Genomic DNA, 17703 nt, shown 5'->3' with positions numbered 1-17703 from the left:
ATCTGGGAGGTAGCCTGGCAGCAACTGTGCTCTTTGGGATTCTTTTCCTTCCCTCTCTTCTGACAGGGTGGGGGGTAAACTCAGATTTATATTCACCAGCTGGAGGACTCGGATAGAACTGCCAAATTAGGACGCTGCCAACTCGGATGGTGGGAGCCGAATAGAAATTCACACTGAGCAAGGAACCCAGCCTCTGCTGACTCGCAGGTCGTCGCCTTCCCCACGGTGGTCAGCCACAGGACGCGAGCTGTGATGGTGGAGCTGGGGGCCGTGTTGGGGGGGACTGTGGTCCCACGTGGTAAAGAGGACGACAGGTGATCGTCGCTCCCCACCTGGACGGAGGTGAGGGGCCCCTGGCAGGACCCGCTGGGTGTGAGGCATTCTGGACCCACGGGCCTTGCGTTGTAAATAGCAACAAGGCATCTCTTTAAACAGAAGCAAAATAAGGCAGTAAGGGGGATTCGAGGGGAAAGTACTGCAGGGGTTGGGGATGCAGGCAGGGAGGGTGTGTTTGGAGAGCTTGCTCTAGGCTTCTTCCTTTGGCCCAAATGAGGAAGCCGTGGCCAGTGGGCCCCTGGAACGGCTGGGGCCTGAGGAGGGCAGCTCTGGCTCAGTCACCATCTCAGCTGCCGATGAGCAGAGCCCGGTTTATAGTACAAGCCGGCCTGTAATGAGAGTGGTTCTCACTGGAGCATGTTGGTAGTGTGAGAACCGTGTGTGTCCATCACGTGTGCAACGTGGGAGAAGACGAGAGGGTGCAGACCAGAGCACGGACCAGGCCACACAGGTCTCTGGGTCATTGCTAAGGGCCCCCTCCTTTTAAGTTTCCCGTAAGATTTTACATGACACGCACCCCACCTTTATTAAGCTATATTGATGTCCCTATTTTTATCAAGTAACAGTACACAGTAAAAACAGGAAATAGCGATAAAAACAACATAAACACTCATTCAATGAGCTGGTGAATAGTTAACATGTGCGGCCTTTTCAGGTAAATGTATACTTTGAATTAGGCTTTTTGAAATATCAAAAGTAGTTAATTGAAAATGGACATCATAAGAAAAATAGTTGAAAATATAAGCCAGTGATGATTGGATCTTTGGCTTGAGATGAATGATATAAAGTATAAAAGTGATAAAAAGAAATCACTAAGGAAAAGTTATCATCAGTTTGCCTAGAAGTTTAAAACCTCTGTATTTCAAAATGAGTAATACAGTTAAAAGGCAAATAACAAATTAGGAAAAACATACATGCAGCAACTATAGCAAAGGATTAAGATCTTTGCTATATAAAGAGTTCTTTCATAGCAATAAGAATTCTGACACCCCAGCAGAAAAATTGGCAAAGTACACCAACAGACAATTCACAGGAAGAACACAAATGTTTAATAAACATAGGACAACCTGCTCAAGTGAACTGATTATCAGAAAACCATTTTCCAATGACCAAATTAGCAAAGATTCAAATCCCTAAAAACTATGGTACCTTTTTGGAAATCTATTGGACATTATGTCAGGGGTCCAGTTTTTCCTCCTAAGGAAATAGGAATCCCAGAAATTGTCCTAAGGAAATAGTGAGGATACAGGTACAGATTTATGTATCAAATGTAAAGTTTATTATTTAAGTAGCCACTATTTGGAAACCAAATATCTAATGATGGTGGCTGGCTCAAGAATGGTGCATCCTTGTTTTATATTTATAGCTATCAAGATGGAGGGTTGACATTTTGAATTTTTAAATTAGTTAATAATGTGGTGTATTAGTATTCTGTGGCTGCCATAAAAAGTACCATAAACTGGGTGGCTTAAGCAACAGAAATTAATTTTCTCACAGTGTTGGAGGCTGGAAACCTGAGATCTTGGTGTTGAAGGGTTGGTTCCTTCTGAAGCCTCTCTTCTTGGCTTGTAGATGGCTGTCTTCATGTTCACATTGCATTCTCCTTGTACACCAGTGTCCAAACTCCCTCTTTTTAAAGGATACCAGTCACTGGATTAGGGCCCACCCTAATGACCTAATTCTGACTTGATTGCATCTGTATAGAAGCTACTTTCAAATAAGGTTGAATTATGAGGTGTGGGGGTGAGAACTTTAACATATGAATTTGGGGAGGACACATTTCAACCTATAACACATGGGAAAATATATGTATGTTATAACTGAAAGAAAGGTATGGTATAATTCCAGTGGGTGGTTTTGTTTTGTTAAGATAGACATGGAAGATAGTAGAAAATACACAGATTACTTTTGGATGGTGTGAGTTAAGGGACACGTATTCTTTATACTTCTCTGAACACGTTTCATAATCTAAAAAAAGAAAAAGCTTTTAAAAAATAGGTCAAAGATTCTCCACTTCTAGTTTGACAGAGAGCAGAGGTCGGGAACCAGTTTTAATTGAGATGAAATAGGCTCACAAAGGAACAAATACATTGAAAAAATAAATGAGCATTGTCTGAAGAGAGTAAATATTCGTGGCTAATGTTTAACAGACGGGCTGGACCTACCCAGAGGCACGTTGTCTCCTGCACTGAACAACCTGGGGGTGGAACTGGGGGATTGTCCTTGCTCACCCAGCTTGCAGGGGCAGGGGTAGGAGCCAGAATTCCACGCACAGAGGACAAAGGTCTCATGTTCAGGTGTGTCCGCTCACTGGCTGACTTGGGGTGTGCGGCCGCTGTTTTCTCGTTTGCAAAACTGCGCTTCTAGGATGTACCTTCCAGAGCTGCAGTGGGGTTTCACAGCCGATGTGGGGAAAACGCTATATTGTGAACACTTGTATTTTGGAATCTCCTTCAGAGCTTCCGGCACATTCTTTTGATTATCCTCAATGGTGGCAAACCGTCTTAGCTTAAAGATGGTGTGGTTTTTGGACTCAGCTGAGCATTGTTTGCAGCACATTCTGGAGGTTAGGGCGATTAAACTAAGTAATACCATTTGAGGCTCAGAAGGAGGTGGGGCTCCAGACCTGCCCCAGCCTCACCAAGCAGGAGGCTACGGGCCCCAGGAGGCCACTAAGCACCTGGAAGGTGGCTGATGTGAACTGAGGTATGCTTAAGTGCAAAATGTACACCAGATTCTGGAGATTTAAAGAATGTAAAATAGCTCATGAGTAATTTTTCCATACTGATTACAGGCTGAAATGATACTATTGGGGATATAGTGACTTAACTAAAAATATACTGTTAAAATGAATTTCCCTCATTTCTTTTTTACTTTTTAAAAATGCGGCTACTAGGAAACTTAAAATTGCATATGAGGCTCTCATTGTATGTCTTCTGGGCAGTGCTGATCTGGAGAAAGGAATTCTTTTTCTTGTATGGCTCATTAACTGATCTTGTAATTCTGGAATGATTATTGAATTCTAAAAATATTCCGGACAATGGAATGAAGTCATCATTAGAATAAAAGAATATAGCTTTACCAGATGATTAATTGGAAAGAAAACACATATTTTGATGTGTAGGTTCCAGTGTGATTTATTTTAAGTTTTGAACATTGGTTGTCAAGCGTCGTAATGTGCCTTGTGTGTTCAGACAGCACTCAGTGGTTAAGACGGTGAGAGACGCCCCCTCGACCTGGGGAGGCCACAAGGCTCCCCCAGAGCTGGGCCCGGAGGGGATTTGGGTAGTGAGGAGCAGCCCTGCCCCGAGTATCCAGAAAGTGTCTGAGCCGGGGGTCGGCCACGTATCGCCCGTGGACCGTATCTAGCCTTCTTCCTGTTTTATACAGTGCGCGAGCTAAGGATGGTTATTACGTTTTTAAATGGGTGAAAAAACTAGAAGAGTTTTCTTGTGTAACGTCAAAATTATATGGAATTGGCGTGAGTAGCTATTTAATAAAGTCTCGCGGGACCACAGGCATACCTGCCCACGTACTGTCTGCTTTCACACAACAGGACAGAATCGAGTAGTCTCCACAGTGACCGTTGGGCCCACAGAGGCAAAAATATTTCCTGTCTGGCCCTTTACAGAACCAGCTTGCCGTCCCCTGGGCCAAGGGGTCAACTTGATTCTGCAGCCCACATTAAAAGTGGTGTCTCAGGCATGGCGGATGCCTGAGAAGGGGTGGATTCGGGGCCCTGGATATGGCCGAGAATAGAGGGGCTTCTGTGGCTCAGGGCTGAGGAGGCGAGGACCCCAGCTAGGCCTGAGTCTCCAGGGCTAGTGATTTTCAAGGTCATCCTGACGTTGGGAACCTCAGCAATGAGAGAGAAGAGAGTGATGGGTTTTTCTGGGTAAAGACGCAGGAATGGGAAGGGTGACTCTTGGGCCTGCAGGGAGCTGTTAGAAGGATGCTGTGTTTGGGAGAGTTAGTTGCCGTGGAGGCAACTGGAAATATGCAAAGAGACGGGAGATCAGAGCAAGGGGGCACAGAGGGACACCCAGAGAGCCATAAGGGCCTGAGGATCCAGCCTTGAGCTGCCTGGTCCCAGGACATTGAAGGAAATTAGCACTGAGACAACCGCTACCCCGCTGAGCCAGCTGGACCCCCAGCCCCCGCCCTCTGCCCCAAGAACCCGTCCAAGCACTGGACACAGAAAGAACTCCATTTAGGGAACATCCTAAATCAGCCCTGGATTTAGGGGTAAATGTACAAAGTGTAGAGGGTGCAAAGAACAATATAATTTAGCCTGAGAACCCCCTCCAGTTGATTATTCAAAAAAGTTTTACTGTGGTAAAACATACATGACATAGGGAATTCCCTGGCAGTCCAGTGGTTAGGACTCCACGCTCTCATTGCCGAGGGCGCGGGTTCAATCCCTGGTTGGGGAACTAAGATCTCGCAAGCTGCGTGGCGTGGCCAAAAAAAAAAAGAGGGACTTCCCTGGTGGTCCAGTGGTTAAGAATCCGTCTTCCAATGCAGGGGACTCAGGTCCGATCCCTGGTCAGGGAACTAAGATCTCACATGCCTCGAGGCAAATCAGCCTGAGCGCCACAACTACTGAGCTCGCATGACTCAACGAGAGAGCCCACGTGCCACAAGCTACAGAGTCCATGCACTCTGGAGCCCACGCACCACAACTAGAAAGAGAAAACCCACATGCCACAACTAGAGAGAAGCCTGCGTGCTGCAACAAAAGATCCCGTGTGCTGCAACTAAGACCCGACACAGCCAAAAATAAAGAAATGGAGGGAGGGAGGGAGGGGGAGGGGAGGGGAGGGAGGGAGGGAGAGAGAGAGAGAGAGAGAGAGAAAGAGAAAGAAAGAAAGAAAGAAAGAAAGAAAGACCACTAAAAAAAAAAAACCACAAAAAAAATGACATAAAATTTACTCTCTTAACCATTTTTAACTGCACAGTTCAGTGGCATTAGGGACATTTGGGTACACTGTTGTGCAACCGTCACCACCATCCATTTCCAGAACTTCTTCATCTTCCCAAACAGTAACTCTCCCCATTAAACACTAACTCCCCAGCCCCTGCCCAGCCCCAGGCACCTACCCTTCTGTTCTCTGTCTCTATCAGTTTGACTATCCCAGGTACCTCATATAAGTGGAATCATACAACATTTGTCCTTCTGTGACAGGCTGGTTTCACTGAGCATGTCCTCAAGGTCCATCTATGTTGTAGCAGGTGTCAGAATTTCCCTCCTTCTTAAGGCTGAATAATATCCCATCGTATGGACAGACTGCATTTGGTCTATCCATTCCCAGTCAATAATTTTATCATACCGGCTTCAAGTCTTTTTTTTTTCTTTCTGAGAGCTTGAGTTGCAGCCCCTCTGCGACGCTTCCATCCCAGCCACCCCACCCCACGAGGCTGGCCTGCACCCTGCCCAGCATGGCCTGAAGTCTCGGACATCCATGATCTCTGACCAGGAAATAGCTTTACACACATCTCTTCATTGACACAGGCGACATCATGCCTGTGGTCATCCTACTCCCAGCTTGGTGGGCGGCCGTCATGAGCCCCATTGACGGGAACGTCTGGTTGGTTCACATAGCTGCCTGGGCTTTTGTTTCATTTTTGCTGGAATTAAAATTGCTTTTTGCCAGTGTGTCGGGTGTTGGGTTTTCATTTCATGTTCTCAGTCCTTCTGTTTCCACTTCTGTGAATCGCCTGCTTTTTCTGTTGGGATATTGCTCCTTTTTTGCAGGGAGTCTTTAGGAATTCTGTGTATATTCTGGATCTGATCCTTTGGTTTCTAGTTTATTTTTTTAAAGAATGAGTTGTATGTTAACTCGGGTCCTTCACCTATCACTTGTGACCCCTTCCCAGCTGAGGCAGCCAGCGTGTGTTGGGATGTCAGGCTGGGCTTTGGGATAATGAGGACACACAGGGCAGGTGAGGGTGGAGAAGGCTGGGAAAGGTGGGAAGGACGAAGGAGAACCGGGATGTTCCCTGGGAAGCACCGCAGATGGCTGAGAATCTCAGGAAGGAAGGGACATGGGGTGAACTCTGTGTCCTGGAGGTTTTGAAATTGCTGCCGTGGGAACAGATTCCTCTAGACCAGTTCTCTCTCTCTCTCTTTTTTTCTTTGGGCCACGCTGCGCGGCTTGTGGGATCTGAATTCCCCGACTTGGGATTGAATCTGGGCCCATGGCAGTGAAAGCGCCAAGTCCTAACCACTAGACACCAGGGAATTCCCTAGACCAGTTCCTAACAGGGTGATTTTGCCCCCTGGGGATATTTGCAATGCCCGGAGACAGTTTTGGTTGTCACAGTGGAAAGGGGTGCTAGTGGAATCTGGTGGGTGGAGGCCAGGAATGCTGCAAAACACCCTACAATGGACAGGACAGCCGCCACCACCAAGAAGGACTCAGCCCCAAGTGTCTGTAGCGCCACTGTTGAGAACGCAGCTCACCCTCCGTACGGCCTTGTGCTAGCAGGACCCCTTCTGTGGTTCCACAGCTTCCGTTTCCAGCCTACTGGTGTGGGGTAGGATGCTGCCCCAGGGATACCCAGTCCAAGTTCATGACCTTGGCCATGCCTTTTCTCTCTCTTCCTCCCCCAGGCAGGTCTGGTAGAGCCCCGCCTGGGCCCAAGTGTGCAGAGGATGGAAACACTCCCCCGGCAATGTCTCTGGGCCGCCTCCTTCGCCGGGCCTCCTCCAAAGCCTCGGACCTCTTGACCCTCACCCCCGGTGGCGGCGGTGGGCCCCCTTCCATCCTGGATGGGGAGATCATCTACTCCAAGAACAATGTCTGCGTGCACCCGCCAGAAGGGCTGCAGGGGCTGGGGGAGCACCACCCAGGTAAGCCCAGAGTGGGGTCACAGGCCTGGGGTCACATGCTGGGAGAGGAAGGCTTGGGGTCACAGACCTGGGAGGGGAGGGCTGTGGAGTCACAGGCCTGGGGAGAGCTGGCTGATCTCTCTAAAGTTAGCAAGCTCCTGCGTCACTTCCCCATTTGCCCTAATTTCCCCATCTGGGAAGCAGGCCAGTGACCTTTGACTCATGGAGGGTAGGCAGGACGGTTTAAGGGGAATTAGCCTGAATTTGCAAGTAGAAGAGGGCATTTGAGCACTACAGGGCTTCTGGGAGCAGGGAACCCCCTGCTCACGGGGAGGGAAGCCAGAAGGGAAGCAGGGCATCCTCTTCTGCAGGAACCTGCCCAGTGAGACGCTTTCCGCCAGGCCCCCTTGAGCGTGTGCAGGAACATAGCCCTCAGGTCAGTCTTGGTGGTTTTGTCCCTTCCTGCAGTCCTGAGTGTGGGGTGAGGACTGAGTGGGGCATGAAACAGGCCTAGGAATCTGGGGACGTGGAAATCTTTGATCCTGCGCACCCTCTGTGCTTAAAACTTCTGTTTTGAGATTGGGGAAGAAAATTCTTAGACTCTGCAGGGATGGAGATGGAGGAGGGTCCTTTCCTGACCCTCCACATGGGAGCCCAGAGTTACCCTGAGCCATTCCTGGGACACTCCAGCCCGTGGCTCTCCTTAGTCCCAGGAGTGGGAAACTTTTCCTGTAGTGGCGGTGACTTTGCTATCTTTTGCTAAGCCACAGAGAAAGAAACTACATTTTTTCCAGGGCTCCAGTTGTACTCTGAGCCCCAAAACGGCAAGCTTCCTTGTGCACTAAGGGAGTGGGCACAGATTCTCTTTGCAGGAGTGTCACTGACTGTGACTGTCCTGAGGCAGGGGGCCTGGGGGTGTTAGACTTGGTTATGGCAGCCGGGCACTCACACCTGAGTCCCTCAGCCCTGCTGCTCTGAGGAAGCATCAAAAAGATGGGTTAGTGATACTAGAGGCCTGTGTGGTCCTTTGTCATTTGCGCAAATGACTTGCAACAGACAAATGTATCGCTTTATGTACTTTGCACAACAACCTCATGAGAGTGGCTGGAGCCTGGGCAGGCCTGTCTCTCGGACAAGGAGGCTGGTGCTCAGAGGTGCTCCCCAATGCCAGCCTGGGGTGCAGGTGGGGTGAAGGCAGGCCCTGGGCTCGTCCTGTGGCCTCCCTAGGCTGCCGAAAGGTGCTTCCGTATCCCCAGTCCCAGTGTACCTGCAGCCTGGCTGCAGCCCACCTGAGTCCAGACAGAGGTCCCACATCAGATGTCAATACATTTAAAATTCTGAATTATAATCAGATCTGGGCACTTTAATGCATGCAAATTATGTGTCAACAAAATACTGAATAAATAAATTAATAAAAAAGACAAGTTTAAATTATACTAATGAACTCTTTGAAAAGTATTCTGTCCTCTTACCTTGATAAGCATATCTTTACAGTCACCCGGACAGTTAGGTGCAGACTTAGAATCACCAGACCCTCCAGGTTCCAAAGTAGGAAAGCCGGCTTCCGGCCCCAGCTCTTTCCTGCACTACAGGGGCCCCAGGTGTTCTCCTGGGGACACCAAAGCCCCATCCACGGCCCCCACATACAGCTCAGGTGGGAAGCCCCGAGCAGGCCCTGGAAGCAGACTCTGAACTGTGAGGGCAGGGGATTCCAGGGTCCTGGTCCGTGGAGTGTGCTCTAGAAGGGGGTACAGGCTCTGGGTGGCATGTCACCTTGACCCTGTGGACGCCTGACCACGCACCCAACTCCGAGGACTTGGGGTGCCAGGTACAGAGGTTCTAGCCCTGGGTCTGAGGGTGTTACATGTTCTGGGCATAAAACAAATAAAATAGCAGCAGCCTTTGGAGGGCTTCTGGTATCATCCTGTTGTGATGGGAGGCAAGGGAGAGGGAGCCAGAGGTCTCAGGCTCCCTTCCCAACCCAAAGCCACGTGATCTGCGGGTGTGGAGACACTTGGTCTCACCCGAATGTTATCCTTCTACATAACTGGCTGACAGCCCTGGAGTTCCCCCCACCTCTTTTGGAAATGGGAGCCAGGCTAAGGATTCTGGGTTGAGCCAGAGCCCTGGGGCATGAAAGGGACCCTAGCTCCTGCCCCAGGGGCTTCTCAGAACAGAAACCAGGAGGCCTGGGAACCTGGTGCAAAAGGCCCAAGAGTCAGGACACCCCGAAATGGCAGGTGCTGCAGGAGGAAAGGCCACCTTTCCCCAGACTGAGCAGTCAGGGGCCCGAAGAGCCCACCCACACACTGCCGGCGGCCTTGGAGGATCGCTCTTCTCATTTTTGTCAGCAGTGCAGGGCATGACATCGAGATGGCCCCTTCTTCCAAAACAGTGGTAAGGAAGAAATGCTAAGAAGCCACAGCCAACTGGAAAAGGCCCAAATGCCACTCATCTTGGATTTATTCTTTTTGGGACATAACAATAAAATCTGCTGCCTGTATCCCTCCTAGGATTGTGGTGAGGCTGTGAAGCCAGTGGGGCTTCTGGGCCCCTGTGTTCCTCCCCAGTTCCCTGGGCTTGCCCGGACCGGGAGGCTGATGGAGGCAGGGAAGCTCTGAAGCCCCCAGACAGTGGACAGGGTGGGGCTCTGAACGAGAGGAGGAGGGAAAGCACAGGACGGGCTGCTGCTTGAGGTCCCGGGCCCACTGGATCTGCTAAGTGTGTGTGCTTAGAAAATGCCCACAGCACTCATTCATCCTGAGCTCAACTGTATCCCTCAGGTGTGTTTTCTTAGGGCCAGGCTGTGTCCGGAGCTTGGCTAGTCTGCACAGCCCCACAGTTTTACTAACCCAGGTGTGGCTCCTGCGAGAAACCAGCCAGCGGCACTTCGTGCATGGCCCTCCCTAACCGTCTGTGCTCCTGACCCCTCATAGGCTACCTGTGCTTGTACATGGAGAAGGATGAACTGCTGGGGGCCACCCTCATCCTCGCGTGGGTCCCCAACTCCCGGATCCAGAAGCAGGACGAGGAGGCACTGCGTTACATCACCCCTGAGAGCTCCCCCGTGCGCAAGGCACCCCGCCCTCGGGGCCGGCGTACCCAGAGCTCGGGGGCCCCCCGCCCGCCGTCCCCCATGGAGCCCAGGCCCACCCTAATCCCCAGAGATGAGGACATCCTGGTGGTGGCCCAGAGCATCCGAGACCCCGAGCGTGTCAGCCCTTCGCCCGAGGACGGGGAGAAGCTGGCCCTGGGCCTGGGGACAGACAGCTCCCTCCTGGCCTCTCAGCCGGCCCACAGTGACTCGGGAATCTTGTCGGCGGTCAGTTCGCAGGACGGGACGGAAGAGGGCCGGGAGCCACGACCCGAGGCGGGCGAGGAGGAGGGCTCCTTGGAGCTGTCGGCCGAGGGCGTGAGCAGGGCCAGCTCCTTCGACTCGGACTCAGAGGCCTTCTCTTCACCCTTCTGCCTCTCGCCCATCAGCGCCGCCCTCGCAGAGAGCAGCAGCTCCGTGTTCCTGGAGAGCGAGAATGGGTGAGTTCCTGACTCCCCACTGCCTCTCTGGAGCCAAGAGCAATGGCATGTGTCCCCGCTCTGCTCACTGAGCGCTGAGGATGCCTGCATCCCATCCCGCAGGCACCAGAGCCTCTGCACCCTGTCCCCTCACTTCACACCACCCTAGGGGATTGTGATGGATGCACAGTCCGGGGGAGGAGGGCTGGGGGTTCCCTCCCTCTTCTCTCCCCTCCCCTAGGACTAAATATTCCCTGCCAGGTCTGACCAGCCCCATAACCCTGTCTAACCCCCCTGGTGCCAGGCCCCAGCAGTCCAGGTGTCTTTTGTGCTCATCTCTGGAGGAGATGGTCGGTCATCCCACAACCCCCAGGCAAACTCAGGGAGGCCTGGGTGGCGGCCGAAGGCTTGTGGGGGAGGCCTGGTCCCCAGCCAGGCTCTGTGCTCTGCCTGGGGCCAAGCCAGGCACGTGGCCCGGCCCACCAGAGGGGTCCCTAGCCTTTCTACTTCTCACACCCTCAAGCTGTAAGAGGCTGGAACACAACCCCAGGGGGAAGTTGGCAGCATTTACTGTACAGCCCCAGAGCCCAGGGGAACCAGATGCCTGGGCACACTGGCGGGCTCACTGGCCACACAGGCAGGGACCAGGAGGGGCAGCAGTGAGACCCACCCCCTGCCTGATTGGGGAGCGTTGTTGCAGTCTCATGGCGGCCACCACACAGCGTCGTTAGGGGGCCTCGGGGCCTCCCAGAGGTAGGTGTGCACAAGTCTCATGAACCACAGGCTTGGGCTAACCCAGAGCAGCTGGGGCAGGCCTGGCATGGGCAGGTGTGGGACTTCTGCCGCCCCTTCTCATGCTCGGCTGTGGTCCTTGTTCTCATTAGATTTCTAGGCTAATAATCGTGATGATAGTAAGCGCTGACATAATCAAACAGTCAGCACACAATTATTGAGCTCATGATATGAGATGGGCATGTGATAAGTGTGAATGGTCTGAGCTTTGCCTGGGCACTGGGCATGCGTGCCATGGATTAATTCTTTTTATGCTCACAACCATCCCAAACCCTGTGAGGTAGGTGCTAACATCACCCCCTGTGTATAGAAGAGGAAAGCGAGGCTCAGAGGTTAAGGAACTTGCTGGAGGTCACCCAGCTAATTTAGGAGCTGAGCCAGATTCGAACCCTGCTGGGTCTACACCAGACCTAGAGCACATAAGGTCACATGAACTGATGTAATCCCAGGAGAAAAGGAGTAGGGCGGAGGAATGCAGAATGCTTTGCTGGCTTCAGCGGGAAGGAATTTGAGATGGATTCATTCCTGTTTTCTTCCCCTCAGTAAGATGTGGTCCATTAAAGCCCAAGGGTAAACTGATAACATCCGTCTTGAGTACTGGAGGGTGCATGTAAGGGGAGCGGTCAGCTGTAGCCGAGGACTCCAGTGCCCCATGAGGTTCCCTGAGTCGTGTGCTGTTTCCCACCAGGAAACCAGGCTGAGAATGTAACTCAAAGCCACGCCTGGGTCCCGCCGCCAGTGGGGCTCTGTCAGAGCTCCCCCGGTGGTGCCACACCAGTCACTCCCCATCCCCCTCCCTCAGCCACTTTCTGTCGCTATGGATTTGGATTTGCCTGTTCTGGACATTTCACCTCAATGGTATCATGCAACTTGTGTCCTTTTGTGTCTGGCTCCTTCCTTAAGGTCCATCCAAGTGTGTCAGCACTCTGTTTGTGTGTCTGGCTAATATTCCCAACAATTTCCACCTCCAGTTGGATTTGGAAGCATTATTCTGTATTGCGTGCAGACTCCTGAGCTAAAGCTGGGTGGCGTCTGTCAGGTGTGAAAGTTTGGCTGTCCCACCATGAGGCCTTTCTGTAGTCATGCTTTGGGAACCCTACTTTTACCTTCCAGATCCCTGCTCCACCCAGTTTAATTTAGGGGTCATGTTTCTGCTTAGAGCTGCGAGGCGTGCTCGGAAGACTAGTGTTGTGAGGGAGCTCCCTCCTTCACCGTGGAGCTCCAACAATTCCATATTGCTTGCTTTTCTGGCCCAATCAGTCCAATTCAGCCAAGGCTTTGGGCTGGGGCAGGATGGCCATGAGTGAGGTCCCTCCCTGCCTCCCAGGAGCGTGTGCTTCAGTCAGGGGCTGATGTGGAAACAGCCTGTGTTTGAGACGGAATGTGAGAGGTATTACATGGAGGCACCCTGGTTCCTGACCCAGCCGTGCTTGACAGGTTGCTGAGAGCTTAAAAAAAAAACAGATGTGATTCCAAAAGGGGCTGGGTGGGCCCTGGAATCTACATTTCCTGCCAGGCTGTCCCTGCAGTTCATGTTTACTTGCTTCTTTGCTCTCGGAGCTGAGTTGCAGTTTTGTCTCCCCACCGCATCTGAGACCTGGAAGCAAAGCTGGTGCTCCTCCACTCCCTCCCTCCCACAGCTCCTGCCCTGTGATGGGCCTGGAAATGTGGACTAAATGGTCAGTAGTACTGGGTGCTATAGAGCAAGGCTTCCCAGCCCAGCGAAAAACGAGAATGCGCCAGGCAGCTTTGAAGGCTCCTGATGCCCAGGCCACACACAAACTGATTGAACCAGAATGGCTGGGATGGGGCCCGGGCCTGGGCAGTGTTTGACCTCCCCAGGGGTTTTCAAAGTGCTGCCAGGTATGAGAACCCCTGCTGTGGTGGGGAGCCCGGGGAGAGAGGTGTGGGCCTTGTGCCTCAGGCCGAGGGCATCTGGGGCGAGGTCCCAGAGCGCTGGCATCTGCTGGACCAGACACCCCTCAGGGAGCTTGTCTTTGAGGACTTGAATGCACCCATAGCGGCTCCTGGAGCAGAGGCTCCTAATTTAACCGGGAATTGGCTCCCTGGGAGGGGAGCAGGCAGGCTGGCTCATGGGATCCCTCTGGTGGCAGAACTGAAGAACTACACATGGAGGCTGAGCCTGGGGCTGGGGCTGGGCGAGGAGGGGGAAGCAGCCCCCATCCGAGAGTCCCCTAAACATTTTGTTATGTGGCTGGTAGTTCACAGAAGGGCTGAGTGGTTAGAAAGGCGGTGTCCATTCGTGTGCTACCTGCGGGGTATAGCCCTGCACAGCCTCATCCCTAGATGGCAAGGCCACCTGCCATAGCCACTCCACCAGCCCCAGCACAGTGATGGCTGGAAATCCTTGACTGTGTGAGTGTCCAAGGACTATTGGGAAATGGGTGGACAAGGAGAGCTGTGCTGCTGACTTGTCATCATGGGCCCTCCTCCCATGGAGATCTGAGTTATACAAGCAGGGTTTAGGGTCTGTGGCTCTCAGCCCCGTACCTTCCACAGTGTCAGAAATCAAGGCTTTGGATTGAGATGAAGGTGAGGATGTCCACCGACAAGATAAGTGGCCATCCCATCATTTGCTTCTGTCCTGAGAGGTACCCAGTCTCAAGGGCCAGTTGGATGAGGGTGTAATATAACAGGACCCCCATGTGGACCCCCATGTGGCGTGTCAGTTGCTCCCCCTTGGGGACGTGTGTGGCGATACGTATGAGCTGAAACACAGCTCCCACTCCCTAAATCAAAAGGTCTCTTCCGGAACTCGTCCTAAGAAATAATCTAAACTACAGAAATAAAGCACATTTGCATGAAGACGTTCATCATGCTATTCTTTACAATGGAGGAAGAAGGGGAAGAATCTAGAGAAGGAGACCCATCCATTACAGTTTATCTTCCAGGTCAAGGGATTTTTAATGGGGGTCCATGAGCCCCCTGAAGTCTTACACCACTCCCTGTATGTGTGTTCGTGGGTGTGCATTTTCCTGAGGAGGGGGCGCCCTCCGACTCCCCAAAATGTTCAGAACCTCGGTACTGCCAGACGGAAGAATGTATATTTGTAAAGGCTGTGCTGCAGCATGGAAATTTATAGTGCATCACAAACAAAGCAGGTAGCAAATGATGTATACATTTTGATTGAAATCTATGGAAAGGCCTGACGCATGAATGAGGCAGGCCAAGCAGTGCTGCCCACTAGAACTTTCCAGATCTGTGCCTTCGAGGTAGCACTACTGGCCTGCTCAGCTAGGGAACACTTGAAAGGTGGCTAGTGTGACTGACACACTGAATTTTTAATTTTATGTGATATTGATCGAGGTAAATTTAAGTGGCACATGTGACCACTCTATTGGACAGCACAGGTTGAGAGGAATCTGTACCAATATGTCAGGATAGCGTGGTTACGAGTAATTTTTTTCTTTTCTCATGTTTCAAAAATGTTACCGTGTGGTTATATTAATCATAAACCCACACACAGCTTAGACTGGCTCACCCTTGTCCACTGTCTTGCATGCTTGTTTTTTTATTTCTGTTTTTTGGGGTTTTTTTTGGCCGTGCCGCACGGCCTGTGGGATCTTAGTTCCCCGACCAGGGATGGAACCCGTGCCCCCTGCAGTGGGAGCAGAGAGTCTTAACCGCTGGTCCGCCAGGGAAGTCCCTTGCATGCTTGTTAATGAGAAGACCTCCTAAGACCCTGTGAGGTCCTTCCCATGAAGCTGATGCTGATGGTCTGCCACCCGCGTCCCCAGAGTTGTCATCGGTGCCCCCACCCCCAGGGTAAATGTGTGCTGTGTTTCCCCTCTCTCATCCCCTCCTTTGTCATCCTTGGTGTGTGTTCTTGGGGCGGCCATCCCGAGTGAAGGGTGGCGTTCAGGTTACAGAACGAGCTGGGTGGCCTGGCCACGCAGGGACTCTCGCCGTGGCTTCATTGGTGCAGTGGTCCAGCCAGCCCAGACGTGGGTCCAGGAGAACCGGGTACAGCCCCAGGGGGACACGGGCTGCCTGCCCTTGGGATCCTGCTCCGATGCTCACCTGCCCCCTGACCTCCTCTCCTCTCCTCTTTTCCCATGCACGCGGTGTTTTGGCCAGCCGGCCCCAGCAGGCTCCCCCTTCCCCAGCCTCCCTCCAGCTGGAATGTTCTCCCCTCCCCTGCTGAAACCCCAGCCAGACTGCGGTCTCCTCCGTGACCCCTGCTCGCTCTACAGAGCTCCTGCTGCTTTCCCCTGGCGTCTCATTTGTGTGGCATTTAACATATGCCGCCTTGTGCTGTTGCTTTTCCGTGAGACTTACCTGTCACCTGGACCAGTGCCGTCCTATAGAACTTTCCGTGGTGATGAACGCTGTCCCGTGTGGTAGCCGCTGGCCACATGTGGCTGTGGAACCCTGGAAATGTGGCTCTGGCAACTGAGCAACTGGATTTTTAATTTATTCATCTTTACTGAATTTAAAGTTCAATAGCCACAGGCGGCGAGGGCTTTGTGTTGGACAGTGCAGGTCCAGACGAAACAGTGCTTGTGAGGGGGATGGAGGGAGTAGTCACACTCCTGGCAAAGAGTAGCCCCTCAAAATGCTCTGTCAAGGGAAAAAGGGGAAAAGACCAGAAAACTGAACAGGTGTTCCCCCCGACCCACGCAGGGGCTAGCTTACTAGGGGGTGGGTGGCAGGAGGGGTCACAAGCCGAAGCCAGTGAGGAGGGACGGTGACAACGGATGACGGCGCCCACCCCGCAGAGGGAGCCAGGCTGAAATAAATGGCAGCTTAAGTGCTTTTTGCCTTTAGGAGGAAAAGGCTCTGTGACACCAGAGTATCAGCCGTAAAGGCTGAATTATTCATAACTTCTCGTTGTCATTGGTGTAACAGGCCCTGCTCCTTCTACCCTGCTCTGGGGAGAATCCAGCCTCTGAGAAGGACCTGGAGCCCATGAGCTTGGTGGGCCAGGTCCAAGTGCTGAGTATCATTGATGGGGGGCTGCCAGGAGGGACCCAGAGGGTGTCATTCTGGGTCACCCAAAGCCTGGTTAGGGGCAGGTTGTGTGATGCCATGAGATTCTTAGTTGCTTTGGGCGGTTTTCATAAATAGCCTTGCCCCATTCCTTTTCTGTCCAACCATCTCAGGGGAGGCGGACAAGCCTGCAGGAATGAGAGGTTCATACAGAACCGCTCACTCCTGGAGACGGGGGGCGGGGGAGGGCGGTGATATAAACGAGGGAGACGCTTTTCACCCCTTCCCACCCATAGTAGCTAAAGCAAATAAGAACCCTCTCCCAGAGGTGGGAGAGGAGGGATGGGAGGCTGAGAATAGGGGAGGGGCCAGAAGGATGGGACCCTAAAAAGAAGAAGGGGGGAGCAACAGGGAAGGGCCAGTGGCTGGACCAGTGGATGTCCTCGGAGGCCATTCCAGCAGCAGTGGGACTGCGGAAGGGGTGAGGGAAGGTCCTGGGGCTGCTGCCGCCCAGGAAGGGAGGGTGATGGTCGGAGAGGAGCTGTGGGATGAATGCTGAGGGATGAGTGTGGGTTCCAGAGAGATTTAGGAGGTGGAATGGCCAAGAGTTGGTGAGAGATAGGATGGCCAGGGGCTGGGGGGTGCACCCCCCTACCCCCCAAATTTCAGGAAGGTATCTCTGAGCTAACTCAGTATTGGGGCAGCCCCGGTGCCCCGGATGCCCTGAGGATGCTCCTGGAACACCCACCCTCACCCCTTTGGGGCCCCCAGCAGCAGCCTGGCAGCCGGGAAGCTGGCAGCTTCCAAAGATCTGTTGTTTGGGTTTGTTTGTGCTTCTGTAACCGGGAGCTGAGATTTATTTCTTTAAAACATCCCATCTCCCGACACCCTGCAATCTGTTCTGTGCGTCGTTAAGACTAATCTTGTCTTATGTTTCTGTAGCACTCGGCAGGCTCTGTGCCGGCATCTCTCCCTCCACACCCGCCTCCCGCCTGTTCCAAGCCCCCCCAGCCAAGGTGGCAGTCACCCGTCACTCCCCATCTCTGTGCCTGGGGATGGCTGGTAGCAGGGGTCCAAAGGAAGCTGCTCTGAGAAGGGCAGCTGGTGGGACTGAGCCCTTGGACCTGCCTGGGAGCCTCCTAGGCAGGGAAGCCAGGCACTGCCTGGGGAGGAGAATAGCCCTTCACTGTCTGCCCCGCAGCTGTAGAAACGCATTGATGGGCGGCTGCCACTGCCTCCAGGAGCTTGGAGGGGCTGCCAGGGAATTCAGGCTGGGTCTC

At 52.6% G+C, this 17703-nt stretch overlaps 1 protein-coding gene across 5 annotated transcripts in view; it reads left to right on the top strand.

Annotated features, from left to right (window-relative positions):
* Window positions 1-17703, top strand: part of TBC1D16 (TBC1 domain family member 16) — a gene marked incomplete at its 5' end in the record, with an annotated part of 83605 nt that overhangs the window by 9699 nt on the left and 56203 nt on the right. For 4 of the 5 annotated variants that reach the window (XM_082441521.1, XM_082441522.1, XM_082441520.1 and 1 more), the window contains 2 exons: window positions 6954-7189; window positions 10105-10702. In XM_082441521.1, the coding sequence (XP_082297647.1) occupies window positions 6954-7189; window positions 10105-10702 (834 nt within the window). Of the gene's footprint in view, window positions 1-6949; window positions 7190-10104; window positions 10703-17703 lie in introns of all 5 variants that reach the window. The other variant, XM_082441523.1, reaches the window with a different exon arrangement.

Source organism: Balaenoptera physalus, assembly GCF_965194825.1.
Source record: "Balaenoptera physalus genome assembly, chromosome: 20".
Lineage (NCBI taxonomy): Eukaryota > Metazoa > Chordata > Mammalia > Artiodactyla > Balaenopteridae > Balaenoptera > Balaenoptera physalus.
Note: the sequence above shows the minus strand (reverse complement) of the source record. Positions and strands in the feature narration are given on the sequence as shown.